The sequence below is a fragment of the Leptodactylus fuscus genome, chromosome 11 (assembly GCF_031893055.1).
Source record: "Leptodactylus fuscus isolate aLepFus1 chromosome 11, aLepFus1.hap2, whole genome shotgun sequence".
NCBI classification, from domain to species: Eukaryota; Metazoa; Chordata; class Amphibia; order Anura; family Leptodactylidae; genus Leptodactylus; species Leptodactylus fuscus.
In genome coordinates, this window is record NC_134275.1 from 75,873,185 (window position 1) to 75,889,285 (window position 16,101).

The 16,101-nt window shown below is 43.9% G+C and overlaps 2 protein-coding genes across 2 annotated transcripts in view; one reads left to right on the forward strand and one right to left on the reverse strand.

The window, feature by feature from the left end:
• Window positions 1-16,101, forward strand: part of MGAT1 (alpha-1,3-mannosyl-glycoprotein 2-beta-N-acetylglucosaminyltransferase) — a 360,722-nt gene that overhangs the window by 156,135 nt on the left and 188,486 nt on the right. The gene's annotated exons all lie outside the window — the stretch shown is intronic.
• Window positions 2,689-16,092, reverse strand: LOC142185502 (cytochrome P450 2G1-like). The gene is made up of 9 exons (XM_075260931.1): window positions 15,916-16,092; window positions 13,267-13,429; window positions 11,771-11,923; window positions 11,137-11,162; window positions 10,869-11,045; window positions 8,927-9,068; window positions 8,358-8,545; window positions 7,489-7,630; window positions 2,689-2,870 (listed from the first exon to the last, which is right to left on the reverse strand). The coding sequence occupies exons 1-9, from the start codon at window positions 16,090-16,092 to the stop codon at window positions 2,689-2,691; spliced, it is 1,350 nt and encodes a 449-aa protein (XP_075117032.1).

Below are 16,101 nucleotides of genomic sequence, written 5' to 3' on the forward strand. Positions count from 1 at the left end.
ATTTGTTTTCAAAGCACCTGTCTTGGGCTAGTTTAGGGGAAAAAAAAGTAAAAAATAAAATGGTGAAATTGCCGCCCCCTCCGAAAGTGCCGCCTTAGGTGGCCACCTCACCTCGACTCATTAGAAGTGCGGCCATGGGTGAATTAAATAAAGCATAAATCGGATGTACTCAGCAGACGGTATCTGCTGTGGAAAGCATTCAACGTCTACACTGGGCATGCGCTGGAGTGTCCTCCACTAGAGATGAGCGAACAGTGTTCTATCGAACACATGTTCGATCGAATATCAAACTGTTCGAGATGTTCGATTCCATACGGACACCACGTGGCAAACTCCAAAAAAATTTGATTCCCCTCCCACCTTCCCTGGCGCTTTTTTTGCACCAATAACAGCACAGGGGAGGTGGGACAGGAATTACGACACCGGAGGCATTGAAAAAAATCGGAAAAAGTCATTGGCTGCCGAAATCAGGTGACCCCCATTTTAGACGAATAGTGGATTTCAAATCCGGGTCATATGAGACTGTGAACTTTGTGACTATGAGACAGGGATAGATGTACAGGCAGGGATAGCTAGGGATAACCTTTATTTATGTGGAAATGTTATTAAAAATAACTTTATGGGGCTCTATCAGGTGTGTAATTGTGTTTTTTGTGAGATAAACTTTTTTTCCCATAGGAATGCATTGAGCAGCGTTGATTGGCCGAATGAGATACAGAAGACATCATTCGGCCAATCAGCGCTGGCTCTGCCGGAGGAGGCGGAGTCTAAGATCGCTCCACACCAGTCTCCATTCAGGTCCGACCTTAGACTCCGCCTCCTCCGGCAGAGCCAGCGCTGATTGGCCGAAGGCTGGAGACTGGTCAATCAACGCTGGCCAATGCATTCCTATGGCTATGCGGTGATGCAGCAGAGCTGAGCGAGTGCCGAGCTCGGCATACGGTCAGCTCTGCTTTGCCAGAGACTCAGCAGAGTTGGCAATGCAATGAACTCTCAACTACACCGGAGGTGTAGTTGAGAGTTCATTGCATTGCCAAGTCTGCTGAGTCTCTGCACAGCAGAGATGAGAGTGTGTTGAGCTCAGCACTGCTGCATCACCGCATACCCATAGGAATGCATTGGCCAGCGTTGATTGGCCAGTCTCCAGCCTTCGGCCAATCAGCGCTGGCTCTGGTCGGACCTGAATGGAGACGTGTGTTAAGCGATCTTAGGCTCCTCCTCCTCTGGCAGAGCCAGCGCTGATTGGCCGAATTCTGGAGACTGGCCAATCAACGCTGGCCAATGCATTCCTATGGGAAAAAATTAGCTTGTGAAAATCGCAAGCTGACAGGGATTTACATGTAATAAAGTGACTTATATGCCCCCAGACATGCTTCCCCTGCTGTCCCAGTGTCATTCCAGAGACGGATTTGGGTTTCCCCCTTAACGAGTATATGTTCCCCATAGACTATAATGGGGTTCGAAACCCGTTCGAACAGTGAGCGGCTGTTCGAATCGGATTTCGAACTTCGAACATTTGGGTGTTCGCTCATCTCTATCCTCCACCATATGCCAACATCCTCAGAATCTCACATCTCAATACTGGGCAGGCGATCAGGGATGTGTATGCTGAGACCCGAGCGCTCCTGTAGAGGGTACATTTTATACTGGGCACTGCATATGCACAGGAGGTCCAGCCTGCACATGCCCAGTGCTGGGGTGTACAATACTCTATATACACTGTATATTCACTATAATAGTCCATTACTCTTTTATTTTTTTTGTTTTAAGGTGATTGGGCGCGATTGGATTTTTTTAATGTCCTTGCCTTCCTGAATGTAATTCTAGGATTGTCTGGTAAAATATTTCTAGGGTATTCTATAATATTGTCAAGACCTCATAAGTTTTTTTTTTTTTTTCCATTAAGTGGGCAGATATATTAACATGCAGATTTTTTTACATGTCTATGGTAATGGCCGGGTCCACTGCAGAGGTCTCTCCTTTATTTCTGATATCTATTTAACGTCAGTGTCCTGGAGACTCTGAAGAGCAAACACTTCCCACTTGAGAAAGGGGGAAAGGAATGATGAAGTACATTGTGTGTTTTTAACTTTGTTATATGAACAATAAAAGTTTGGTTTGGAGTAAGACCAGGTCAGCGCGTTCCCTCCGGCGCCCGCACTGGATGTGTCTTTGGGCCTGTGCTGACATTTCTCCTGACGCTCCCTACGAGATGTTGTGCATCTTGCTGTGGATTGATCTTACTTAAGCGGCAGTTGTGAACCAGAACCCAACCTGCCAAGGTGACAGACCACCCATATACTGTGCACTCCTATTGTATCAGCGGTAATACACTACACACTGCTCGGTGCCTGGTATTTCCGTATTTATCAGTTATCATCCAGTCTGTCTGGGATGTCATGAAGAGGCAGATGGATTGAAGCAATCCTACATCCACAGAAGATCTGGGCTTAGTCCTCCAAGATGGCGGCAGGAACAACCTCCCTGCCAAGTGCTAACAAAAACTGCAAGTGCAAGAATTAATGGAAGGCAAAGGGCAAAGGTCACACCAAATGTTGGTGGGATTTAGGCTTCTTTTTTCTTCACTCCCTTAGGCTTACTCAAATCCTTCTGTCTGTAGGGCGAGGGTCACATCATGTTTTTACCAAACTGTTCATGCATCTGGTACACCAAAAACCTGATGCAGTTTTAGCGAGGTATAAAAGACACTTTATACAGTTTGGGGAAATTTCCGAGCCCAGTTATATCCGGTGTGATATCCAAGCCCTCCGGAGGAACGGGCGACTTCAAGTTAAAGTTTTGCAATATGGTGACTAATATAATAAAGAGCTCCATTCGCACCAGAGATTCTCCCAAGCAATTCCTTTTACCTACAGCAAAAATACAAATATACAGAGTCAGTAATCTGCACCAGTCACAGTATATACAGCTCAGTATATGTAATACACCAGGATACAGAGTATATATGTCAGAAGGAGAAAAAGAAAGACATACAGGAGCAGTCAAGAGTTGGGCTTACATTCTACAGCTCTGCTTGATAAAGTTAAAAGCAGTCTGTCACCAAAACCAGCATATCACCCCAGTCCTGCAGATAGATAGGTTACTGTCACCAGAACCAGTATATCACCCCAGTCCTGCAGATAGATAGGTTACTGTCACCAGAACCAGTATATCACCCCAGTCCTGCAGATAGATGGGTTACTGTCACCAGAACCAGTATATCACCCCAGCCCTGCAGATAGATAGGTTACTGTCACCAGAACCAGCATATCACCCCAGCCCTGCAGATAGATAGGTTACTGTCACCGGAACCAGCATATCACCACAGCCCTGAAGATAGATAGGTTACTGTCACCAGAACCAGTATATCACCCCAGCCCTGCAGATAGATAGGTTACTGTCACCAGAACCAGCATATCACCCCAGCCCTACAGATAGATAGTAGAGATGAGCGAACAGTGTTCTATCGAACACATGTTCGATCGGATATCAGGGTGTTCGCCATGTTCGAATCGAATCGAACACCGCGTGGTAAAGTGCGCCAAAATTCGATTCCCCTCCCACCTTCCCTGGCGCCTTTTTTGCACCAATAACAGCGCAGGGGAGGTGGGACAGGAACTACGACACTGGGGGCATTGAAAAAAATTGGAAAAAGTCATTGGCTGCCGAAATCAGGTGACCTCCATTTTAGACGAATAGTGGATTTCAAATCCGGGTCATATGAGAATGTGAACTTTGTGACTATGAGACAGGGATAGCTGTACAGGCAGGGATAGCTAGGGATAACCTTTATTTAGGGGGGAATGTTATTAAAAATAACTTTTTGGGGCTCTATCGGGTGTGTAATTGTGATTTTTGTGAGATAAACTTTTTCCCATAGGGATGCATTGGCCAGCGCTGATTGGCCGAATTCCGTACTCTGGCCAATCAGCGCTGGCCAATGCATTCTATTAGCTTGATGAAGCAGAGTGTGCACAAGGGTTCAAGCGCACCCTCGGCTCTGATGTAGCAGAGCTGAGGCTGCACAAGGGTTCAAGCGCACCCTCGGCTCTGATGTAGGAGAGCCGAGGGTGCACTTGAACCCTTGTGCACCCTCGGCTCTGCTACATCAGAGCCGAGGGTGCGCTTGAACCCTTGTGCACACTCTGCTTCATCAAGCTAATAGAATGCATTGGCCAGCGCTGATTGGCCAATGCATTCTATTAGCCCGATGAAGTAGAGCTGAATGTGTGTGCTAAGCACACACATTCAGCTCTACTTCATCGGGCTAATAGAATGCATTGGCCAGCGCTGATTGGCCAGAGTACGGAATTCGGCCAATCAGCGCTGGCTCTGCTGGAGGAGGCGGAGTCTAAGATCGCTCCACACCAGTCTCCATTCAGGTCCGACCTTAGACTCCGCCTCCTCCAGCAGAGCCAGCGCTGATTGGCCGAATTCCGTACTCTGGCCAATCAGCACTGGCTAATGCATTGTATTGGCGTGATGAAGCAGTGCTGAATGTGTGTGCTTAGCACACACATTCAGCTCTACTTCATCGGGCTAATAGAATGCATTGGCCAGCGCTGATTGGCCAGAGTACGGAATTCGGCCAATCAGCGCTGGCTCTGCTGGAGGAGGCGGAGTCTAAGATCGCTCCACACCAGTCTCCATTCAGGTCCGACCTTAGACTCCGCCTCCTCCAGCAGAGCCAGCGCTGATTGGCCGAATTCCGTACTCTGGCCAATCAGCACTGGCTAATGCATTGTATTGGCGTGATGAAGCAGTGCTGAATGTGTGTGCTTAGCACACACATTCAGCTCTACTTCATCGGGCTAATAGAATGCATTGGCCAATCAGCGCTGGCCAATGCATTCTATTAGCGTGAACTGAGTTTGCACAGGGGTTCTAGTGCACCCTCGGCTCTGCTACATCAGATTGCTACATCTGATGTAGCAGTGCCGAGTGTGCATCAGATGTGTAGTTGAGCAAAACTGACTCAGCACTGCTAAGTCTCTGCATTCGCATAGGAATGCATTGGCCAGCCTTCGGCCAATCAGCGCTGGCTCTGCCGGAGGAGGCGGAGTCTAAGGTCGGACCTGAATGGAGACTGGTGTGGAGCGATCTTAGACTCCGCCTCCTCCAGCAGAGCCAGCGCTGATTGGTCGAGTTCCGTACTCTGGCCAATCAGCACTGGCCAATGCATTTCTATGGGGAAAAGTTAGCTTGCGAAAATCGCAAACTGACAGGGATTTCCATGAAATAAAGTGACTTTTATGCCCCCAGACATGCTTCCCCTGCTGTCCCAGTGTCATTCCAGGGTGTTGGTATCATTTCCTGGGGTGTCATAGTGGACTTGGTGACCCTCCAGACACGAATTTGGGTTTCCCCCTTAACGAGTTTATGTTCCCCATAGACTATAATGGGGTTCGAAACCCATTCGAACACTCGAACAGTGAGCGGCTGTTCGAATCGAATTTCGAACCTCGAACATTTTAGTGTTCGCTCATCTCTAATAGATAGGTTAGTGTCACCAGAACCAGCATATCACCCCAGCCCTACAGATAGATAGGTTAGTGTCACCAGAACCAGTATATCACCCCAGCCCTGCAGATAGATAGGTTTCTGTCACCAGAACCAGCATATCACCTCAATCCTGCAGATATATAGGTTACTGTCACCAGAACCAGTATATCACCCCAGTCCTGCAGATAGATAGGTTACTGTCACCAGACCCAGCATATCACCCCAGTCCTGTAGATAGATAGGTTACTGTCACCAGAACCAGCATATCACCCCAGCCCTGCAGATAGATAGGTTAGTGTCACCAGAACCAGCATATCACCCCAGCCCTGCAGATAGATAGGTTACTGTCACCAGAACCAGCATATCACCCCAGCCCTGCAGATAGATAGGTTACTGTCACCAGAACCAGCATATCACCCCAGCCCTGCAGATAGATAGGTTAGTGTCACCAGAACCAGCATATCACCCCAGCCCTGCAGATAGATAGGTTACTGTCACCAGAACCAGCATATCACCCCAGTCCTGCAGATAGATAGGTTACTGTCACCAGACCCAGCATATCACCCCAGTCCTGTAGATAGATAGGTTACTGTCACCAGAACCAGCATATCACCCCAGCCCTGCAGATAGATAGGTTAGTGTCACCAGAACCAGCATATCACCCCAGCCCTGCAGATAGATAGGTTACTGTCACCAGAACCAGCATATCACCTCAGTCCTGCAGATAGATAGGTTACTGTCACCAGAACTAGCATATCACCCCAGCCCTGCAGATAGATAGGTTAGTGTCACCAGAACCAGCATATCACCCCAGCCCTGCAGATAGATAGGTTACTGTCACCAGAACCAGCATATCACCTCAGTCCTGCAGATAGATAGGTTACTGTCACCAGAACTAGCATATCACCCCATCCCTGCAGATAGATAGGTTTTTGTCACCAGAACCAGCATATCACCTCAATCCTGCAGATAGATAGGTTACTGTCACCAGAACCAGCATATCACTCCAGCCCTGCAGATAGATAGGTTACTGTCACCAGACCCAACATATCACCCCAGCCCTGCAGATAGATAGGTTACTGTCACCAGACCCAGCATATCACCCCAGCCCTGCAGATAGATAGGTTACTGTCACCAGACCCAGCATATCACCCCAGCCCTGCAGATAGATAGGTTACTGTCACCAGACCCAGCATATCACCCCAGCCCTGCAGATAGATAGGTTACTGTCACCAGAACCAGCATATCACCCCAACCCTACAGATAGTTTAAGTTAACCTGAATCAAACAGTACTTTACCCTTGTGAATCAGCTCTTCCATTGCTAAGATATTGATGTTTTTGTCAATGTGTAAATGATCAAGATTGCTGTTGCTCCAAAGAGTTGGGTCTCTTTCTATGCAGTGGCTGTGGTTGTGGTAATGGTGGCCAGGATCTTGATCAGATCCTCTGATGCTCCTCCTAGTTTGCTGCAGTGCTAAGGGGGCCTGCGGTCTTTATGACGATGATAGTAGGATTTCCCCTGGGCACATTGTAGTAGTAATAAAGCCTCTCTGACCATGATGGTGCAGTGTCCATATGGTGGATACAGTAATGGGATTTAGAAGGCAGAGTGGTTAAATGTAGTAATTCACTGGTGCAGAGAAGTGTATAATAAAATAACTTCTAGATAGTTGGTGTCGGACTTAAGAGCCCCCCACTGGGCTGAGTAATAAGAGTAGTTCCTGAGTGTCAGTCAGTGTTTACTATACTGGAGCGGAGGGTGGCACAAATCAAAGAGTAGCTTATTTGCATGTTGATAAAAATACTATAAAAGCTGACAATGCTCAGAATTCAGCTTTCTAATGGTATATAATACTGCTGGCGCCATAAGACATGAGAGGTCCTCTGTATGTGCAGGACTCTCAGTTTATCAAATTATCAACCGAAGATTCACAATTGTAGCTGTCTACTGACCCAAAGAGCTATGTATTATAGCTCAATATACCTGCAGCCAGGGGGATGAAGGCCTTGTTCTTCTTAAATTCACCATTTTCATCCAGGAAATTCTTGGGGTTGAATTCATCTGGGTACGGGAAGCAGGAAGGGTCTTTCAGCACCGAGGACAACATTGGAATCACATTAGTGTGCTGGAATATAAGACCATGTGGATTAAAGGGGATCTCAAGTGTGGAAAATAAAAATTAAATGTCCATTAGAGTATTGAGAGTTAATAGAGTAAGATTCCTTGTTTGGCACCTCCTGGCTACACAGTGCAGGGGAATTTATCAAACTTTGCTCCCAGAATTATAGGAAAAAGTTACAAATTAGAGATTTGGGATATTTTGAGCTAAAAAATGTATAACCTATTTACATTTTTACACCACTTGCTCCATTTTTGAAAAATGGATGGGGACTATTGGTAGCGTTAGCCTGTCTAGCTCTCTGACCTCCAGATTTGTCAACTCCAACTTCTTTTTTTAAAGGCGCCATATTGTCAAAAATTCCCTCCATCCAATAGGTGGTATAGCAAGTGATGTAACAAATCAGACAGGTGGATTTGAAACCAGGATAATCCAACATCACATTGCTAACCACTGAGCCACTTATAAGAACTCTTCCATGGTGTCTCTCTGGAGGATCGCACACATTCATGACTTACAGAGAAGGTCCGGTGATGTTATTGGGAATGGTGCAATCCTATCCTGTAATTCCATGCCATAACATTGCACAATTTTTGCTCATTCTCTAAATGACTATGAATTGTGAAGTTCCCGACATATTAAGCTTTTTTGGGAAGAAACTGTTCATAGTAGGACATCCATTATTTACTTCCAAAAATCTTCTCATCCAAATACAGTATTTTAGGACACCTACCTTAGGTATGGAATACCCTCTGTAAGTGATGTCTTTCGTCGTTTTCCTTGGCACACCCATTGGAATCAGATCTATGAAACCTTGTATCTCATGAATAACAGCATCAGTGAACGGCATCTGGTTCCGGTCATGAATCTTTGGGCCTCGATCCCGACCTATGACCTTATCAATCTCCTTCTGGACTTTGGCTAGTAGTAAGGAGAAATAAGGAGATTTCTACCCAGAGTCTACTATTTATGTGATTTTAAAAAAAACCAAAACAACTTTTAGACATTCAGGTGTATTCAAATTAAACATTTTTTGGACTGTGGTACAATAATGGGCGCTAAATGTCTGACAGAAGACAATGACTTTGATGTGAGTCCGTTACCTCTAGGGTCTGTAGCTTTTGGGTTGATCTGTATTGCAAAAAGCATAAAGTACAGTCGGGGTGAGCTGGACACATAAACAGCTTAGAATAAATGTCAAAGAAGGATTGGGGTGAGGTTCCCCTAAACCGGCCCTTTAATACACTATATTCTGTTACATAAAACCTAATTATTTCCATCATTAGAAAGGTCTTTACCTACCGAGGACATCTGGGTATTTCATGAGAAGTAGCAGAGCGTAGTTCAGGGTTGTGCTAGTGGTCTCTACCCCTGCAAAGAAAATCTGCAAAGTGCTGCTCACTAAGTTGGTGTAATGGTATTCGCTTTTGGGATTAGTATTTTCCTGTGAATAAAAGCAGAACCATTAATGCAATGATGTTATTATTATTTGTATTATAATTATTGCTATAATGTTCCTCACATTGAACTGAGCAGAATCCCACATGGAAGAGTTTACACCTCAGCTTCCTATAATAACTTACGAAGTTGTGTGGATTTGACAATGACCATAAAGTTCACAATGGATGGACCAACCTGTTTGGGATACAGGCTGAAGGACAGCGCTCACCCGGACCGAGACCTGTCCTGCACTACCAGCATTGACTTGTGTCTAAATCCTATTGTTTACACAGCTCAGAATGGAAAGAGCGCTATTTGGCTTTTGGAGGGTGGATTTTGCTGGAATAGTTTTCAGGTGCCATGTTGCATTTGCTGAGGTCTTAAAATTCCAGTATAATGTAAGCCCCCAAAAGTGACCCCTATTTTGGAAACAACATCCCTCAAGGAATTTATCAAGGGATATGGTAAGCAGTTTGACCCTACTGCTGTTTCACCGATTATATTAGCATTGGGGCGTAAAAATAACTTTTTCTCCAATAAACAATGTTAGCCCCAAATTTTTCAATTTTACAAGAAGATAAGAAAAAACACACCAAAGTTTGTTATACAGTTTCTCCTGAACACAAGTATAACCAATAGGTGACCGTAAACTGCTGTATGGGTTCATGGGGGGGTGGGGGTCAGAATGGAAAGAGCGCTATTTGGCATGTGGAGGGTGGATTTTTCTGGAATAGTTTTCGGGTGCCATGTCTTTATTTGTAGGGTACATGGGATCTTCTAGTCCAGTTATATATAGTGATACTTAGTTAGGTTTATTTGGAAGACCAAGACTTGAGTCGCTGATAAATCCATAAAGAAATATTAAAAAATAAAACATGACAATGTACCCAATAAAACATCTTCACAAGAAGCCTCTTATCTGAAGCAGATCAGTTCCAAGATGGATTTTCAACTCCTTCCTATAATTTGTCATCTTATTTGTAGCTGCACTTTTTGCGGTTACAGTAAAGACGGAACAGCAAAAATACTGCGGCCAAAAGATTAGTCTTTATTTTTTCTTTTACTCAGGTTATTGTATGGGCCCCGTGAAGGATGAGGCCGAACACTGAGGAAATGCAGCATTTTTTTTTTTTTTTTTTGCCCATTTTGCTGAAGTTTTTTGAGCCAAACCCAGGAATGGCTAAAATTGGAATGGGGAATATCTAGGGAACTTCTTATACTTTTCTTTTCTGCCAAATCTACTCCTGGCTTTAGCTCTAAAAACCACAGAAAAAACTGCAACAAAAAAAGCTGCATTTCCAACCCGTGGGGCCTTGAAATAAAGGGGCTTTCTGGAACTTGAAATTGATCAATTATTGAAGATCTGTGGGGGTTCGACACGTGACCCCAAGGATCAGTTGGCTAAAGCTCCACAAGCTCAGCTTTCTTTCTCAGTCCATGTGATATCATGTTCATCAGTAACCTGGCCTCCTTGTAAGTCGTTCCCATTCAAGGTAATGAGTTTAGGTCCAGTGCCAACCACAGACACTGTACAAAATGTATGGTGTTGCACTCACTTAAGCATTGCAGCCTCTTCACACAGCTGATCTGCCAGGGGACCAGATGTCGGACCCCTGCCAATCTTTAATTGATGATCTATACTAAGGATAAGATCCTCAATTATGGAGCCTGAAAACCCCTCTCAATGGAGGATTCCATGTTGTCTTCCTGCAGTCTTACATGAGGGTACATAGCACCTTATTACAGGGTTCCCACTGACTATAAGGACATTGAGGGCTCTTATAAAGGGGATCTTTCAATTGACCTTTTCCATTTTAATGAGAAAAGCATCGACGTAGCTCTGAGGGTTATTCACATCCAAAGCTTTCTTGTTCATTTCAACTCTTCCTTCCACAAACTCAAGGAGTTTTTTTGTATACATGAAGATCTTCTGATGTCTCCCAGGAATAAACTGCATGACCAAGGGGAACATCTCATACACCTAAGACAAAATAAAATAGAGGGTCAGATAATAATGAAAACAGAAACATGTCGGCATCATATAATGTGTCACCAGTGCTGGACTGACCCACCCGAGTACCAGAAGTGGGCTCAGGCTCTAATACAATAATGGTCCAGAAGAAGACACCCAAATTTGAAGGGTACTATGGTCTATTTCCTAGGGGTTGTTGGATGTTGGGCCCCCAGAATTCTGTCTGGACCCAAAGAACCTCAGTCTGACACTATTCATATCAGAGTGGGCCCCATACCCAGAAAAAAAATCCTGACTTACAGGTGATGTGTCTGACTGTAATTATTCATATTTCTCATCTGACCATTCCTGCCATGTGCAGCTTTATTCATTGGATGTCACTGATGGACAGGTCTTGTGCCCTCCTTATTATACTATTACCAGGACACTTGCAATAATGATAGTCAAGTGGACAAGCCCTTTATTTCCCAGTTCAAAAAGTTGTGGCTGAACAATGGAGAAAAAACTTCCCAGCAGTAGGTCAGGAACAAATGCAGGTTTGACTAGACCACCAGGATTAATGGCATCCTGCCAATGTGGGTGAAGGTAAGATTGTGACAAAGAGAAAGGATCACGGTTTCTACTGGTCAAGGAAACTTTACATGACGTTATATGGTTTTATTTTTTTTAACTGCTCTGATTTAAGAAAACATCACATAGTAGACATAGTAGTCTACTATGTCATCTGTAACAACCTTTAGTCTTCTTGAATTCCTCCACCAGACACTCAGCCTCATCTTGTATTTGATCCTCGATACTCCTTTTTCCCATGCCAAAATCCCGCATTGCGGAAAGAGAAAATCTACGAAGTTCGCGCCATCTGTCCATGTGACTTGTGAAAGCAATTCCTGAATAATGAAAATACATTAGATTGATATTGAGGTCTACCATGTAACATTCATACAAGTCAATGTGCATCAGCTTAACCCCTAATCTGACTATTTGCGTCCCTCTATCTGGTGGCCGGTGCTGCAGTCACGTTAAAGTCAAACACCTGAGATTTACAAGTGATCCTGTACAAGTGATAAGTGCAGGAATCTCCATGCTGAAGTTACTGTCCTGGTGGTGGCCAAAAAAAAAAAATGCACCACCCGTGGATTTTGTTAAATGTATGTGATGCGTATAAATTGAGTCTCTGCAGATGTTATGTATACCTCCTACTACAAAATCGACTGAAAAGGTGACATGTACAAAATTTGCCAAATACTCGTCATCCAGGAGAGAAGAGGATAGAAATGGAAAAAGACAAGAAATCATTTTCGCTACAATCATTGCATTTTGTGAAATGGTGTGTTTTGGGGTTTTTTTGGTCGCCACCGTACATTGTGATAAGGGAAGCTTTTAGGACTTGTATCATCACTTTCATCAAGAAAATTGAACTCTTTATAGTGATGATAGTGAAGTGACTTGACATTTACTATGTGCTAGCAGAACTGGCTCAACTTCCACCCCCTCCTTCAGCTTCTTCCCGGATGTTTGACCTGTCTCACCAGGGAGCGTAGCTAGAGATAAAGCCAGCAGTTTACAGCCCTCTACTATACTAAACTACTGGGTAATTTACACATGGAACCGGGCTCTAGAAAATAAGCCATGCTGAATATAAAATCATATAGAAACCTAATTTTTTGTTGAAAAACTTTATAAAAGTCTAGTCCCAGTGCTCAGAAGAACTAGGAAGTGCAATAGTATATATAAAGCAATTTTGTTTTAGGTAAAATAAGCAGAATTTAATTTTTTTCATATTTTATACCATTCTTCTACTTCTAGCAAATCTGTGTCCCAAGATGTAAATAAGGAGTGGAGCGACTATGGCTGTATAAGTCTCCACACACCTAATAGGTGGTCTCTCCTTAAGGAGTGACCTTATCCCCATTATTTCCTGAACATCAGTGGGGTCACATAGGACAGTCCCTATTGATTGAAAGAGCTGTTTAGTGCAATGAAGATGTTACCATTGCTCCCATCGAGCAGAGATCTACCTGCCTGATATGATTGACAGGACCTGGTAGTGTACATGTCAATGGAGGCGCCGATCAGGAAGCAGATAAAAAGTGTTTCATTCATGTGAACCCGACCATCAGACTGAGCTTATAATGTAATAGGGACCCCTGGTGACTTCCCTTTAAGTTCTGCACAGAGGTCCTATCTATGTCCACTGTTCTTGCCTCCTAAGCAAAGACAAATTACTCACCATAGTTCTTATAGTGAAAATCAAAGACAGATACATCTCCGCGAGCTAAGAAGTCCTCGCCTCTGTCCACGTAGACTTCTCTCACAGCTTTGTATCCTGTGACCACTATGACCGGCCGGGACCCCAGATAAATGGTGAACACCTCTCCGTACTTCTCACTAAGCTGGATGGAAATCAATCATCCGACTAGTCTTCCTCTTCCTCAATGCAAAGTTTCTAATTGGTATTAAAAATAACACGACAAATAAACTGATAGTGAATATCACATTGATATGGAAGCCATGATAAGAGCGAGATCTGTCAGAGCAACCCTGGAAGAAAGTGTGCTGCCAACTCAGAGTCAGCGGTGGATCCAAACTCCAGGTTATTTAAATTGGAAAAGTCCCAAAATTACTAAATAGCAGGGGGAGGATCAAACCCCACAGCCTGGGGCGGTATAGGCAGGAGATGGTAGTTACTTGTACTTAATACGTAATAAGAGCATTTTATTCGCATTTCAGAGGGACACAGAAAGCAAATAACAAATAGATCAAGACCCCGACCCAATACCAAAAGCGGCACATACATGAGACATCCTGTGATATACATACATGAGACAGCCTGTGATATAAATACATGAGACAGCCTGTGATATGCATACATGAGACATCCTATGATATGCATACATGAGACAGCCTGTGATATACATACATGAGACAGCCTGTGATATACATACATGAGACATCCTGTGATATACATACATGAGACATCCTGTGATATACATACATGAGACAGCCTGTGATATAAATACATGAGGCATCCTGTGATATACATACATGAGACATCCTGTGATATACATACATGAGACATCCTGTGATATACATACATGAGACAGCCTGTGATATAAATACATGAGGCATCCTGTGATATACATACATGAGACATTCTGTGATATACAGTTAGGGCCAGAAATATTTGGACAGTGACACAAATTTTGTTATTTTAGCTGTTTACTAAAACATGTTCAGAAATACAATTATATATATAATATGGGCTGAAAGTGCACACTCCCAGCTGCAATATGAGAGTTTCCACATCCAAATCGGAGAAAGGGTTTAGGAATCATAGCTCTGTAATGCATAGCCTCCTCTTTTTCAAGGGACCAAAAGTAATTGGACAATGGACTCTAAGGGCTGCAATTAACTCTGAAGGTGTCTCCCTTGTAAACCTGTAATCAATGAAGTAGTTAAAAGGTCTGGGGTTGATTCCAGGTGTGTGGTTTTGCATTTGGAAGCTGTTGCTGTGACCAGACAACATGCAGTCAAAGGAACTCTCAATTGAGGTGAAGCAGAACATCCTGAGGCTGAAAAAAAAGATAAAATCCATCAGAGAGATAGCAGACATGCTTGGAGTAGCAAAATCAACAGTCGGGTACATTCTAAGAAAAAAGGAATTGAGCTTGGGAACTCAAAAAGGCCTGGGCGTCCACGGATAACAATAGTGGTGGATGATCGCCGCATACTTTCTTTGGTCAAGAAGAACCCGTTCACAACATCAACTGAAGTCCAGAACACTCTCAGTGAAGTAGGTGTATCTGTCTCTAAGTCAACAGTAAAGAGAAGACTCCATGAAAGTAAATACAAAGGGTTCACATCTAGATGCAAACCATTCATCAATTCCAAAAATAGACAGGCCAGAATTAAATTTGCTGAAAAACACATCAAGAAGCCAGCTCAGTTCTGGAAAAGTATTCTATGGACAGATCAGACAAAGATCAACCTGTACCAGAATGATGGGAAGAAAAAAGTTTGGAGAAGAAAGGGAACGGCACATGATCCAAGGCACACCACATCCTCTGTAAAACATGGTGGAGGCAACGTGATGGCATGGACATGCATGGCTTTCAATGGCACTGGGTCACTTGTGTTTATTGATGACATAACAGCAGACAAGAGTAGCCGGATGAATTCTGAAGTGTACCGGGATATACTTTCAGCCCAGATTCAGCCAAATGCTGCCAAGTTGATCAGACGGCGCTTCATAGTACAGATGGACAATGACCCCAAGCATACAGCCAAAGCTACCCAGGAGTTCATGAGTGCAAAAAAGTGGAACATTCTGCAATGGCCAAGTCAATCACCAGATCTTACCCCAATTGAGCATGCATTTCACTTGCTCAAATCCAGACTTAAGGCGGAAAGACCCACAAACAAGCAAGACCTGAAGGCTGCGGCTGTAAAGGCCTGGCAAAGCATTAAGAAGGAGGAAACCCAGCGTTTGGTGATGTCCATGGGTTCCAGACTTAAGGCAGTGATTGCCTCCAAAGGATTCGCAACAAAATATTGAAAATAAAAATATTTTGTTTGGGTTATGTTTATTTGTCCAATTACTTTTGAGCTCCTAAAATGTGGAGTGTTTGTAAAGAAATGTGTACAATTCCTACATTTTCTATCAGATATTTTTGTTCGATCCTTCAAATTAAACGTTACAATCTGCACTTGAATTCTGTTGTAGAGGTTTCATTTCAAAACCAATGTGGTGGCATGCAGAGCCCAACTCGCGAAAATTGTGTCACTGTCCAAATATTTCTGGCCCTAACTGTACATACATGAGACAGCCTGTCCTTAGATACTACACTGACAGTCTGGTCATAGCTCACCATAGACTTACCTTCAGCAGAGATTTCACCAGGTCTCCTTTGCCTAGCTGTAGGACGTTCCCCAGTATCGGCAGGGGGGTCGGTCCAGGGGGTAAGTTTCCTTTTCCCCAGAAATGCTTTAAACTTATATATAAGATGAGACAAGACAAGGCAGCTGTAAGGAGGAGAGTAACATCTTCTGAGAACATACTGACTGC

Coding starts and splice junctions, on each gene's coding strand:
- LOC142185502 (XM_075260931.1), bottom strand. CDS start 16,092: ATGTTCTCAGAAGATGTTACTCTCCTCCTTACAGCTGCCTTGTCTTGT. Junction 11,046..11,136: donor AGCCCACTTCTGGTACTCGG/GTGGGTCAGTCC, acceptor ATTTTGTCTTAG/GTGTATGAGATGTTCCCCTT. Junction 9,069..10,868: donor TTCTCATTAAAATGGAAAAG/GTCAATTGAAAG, acceptor TTTTATTCACAG/GAAAATACTAATCCCAAAAG.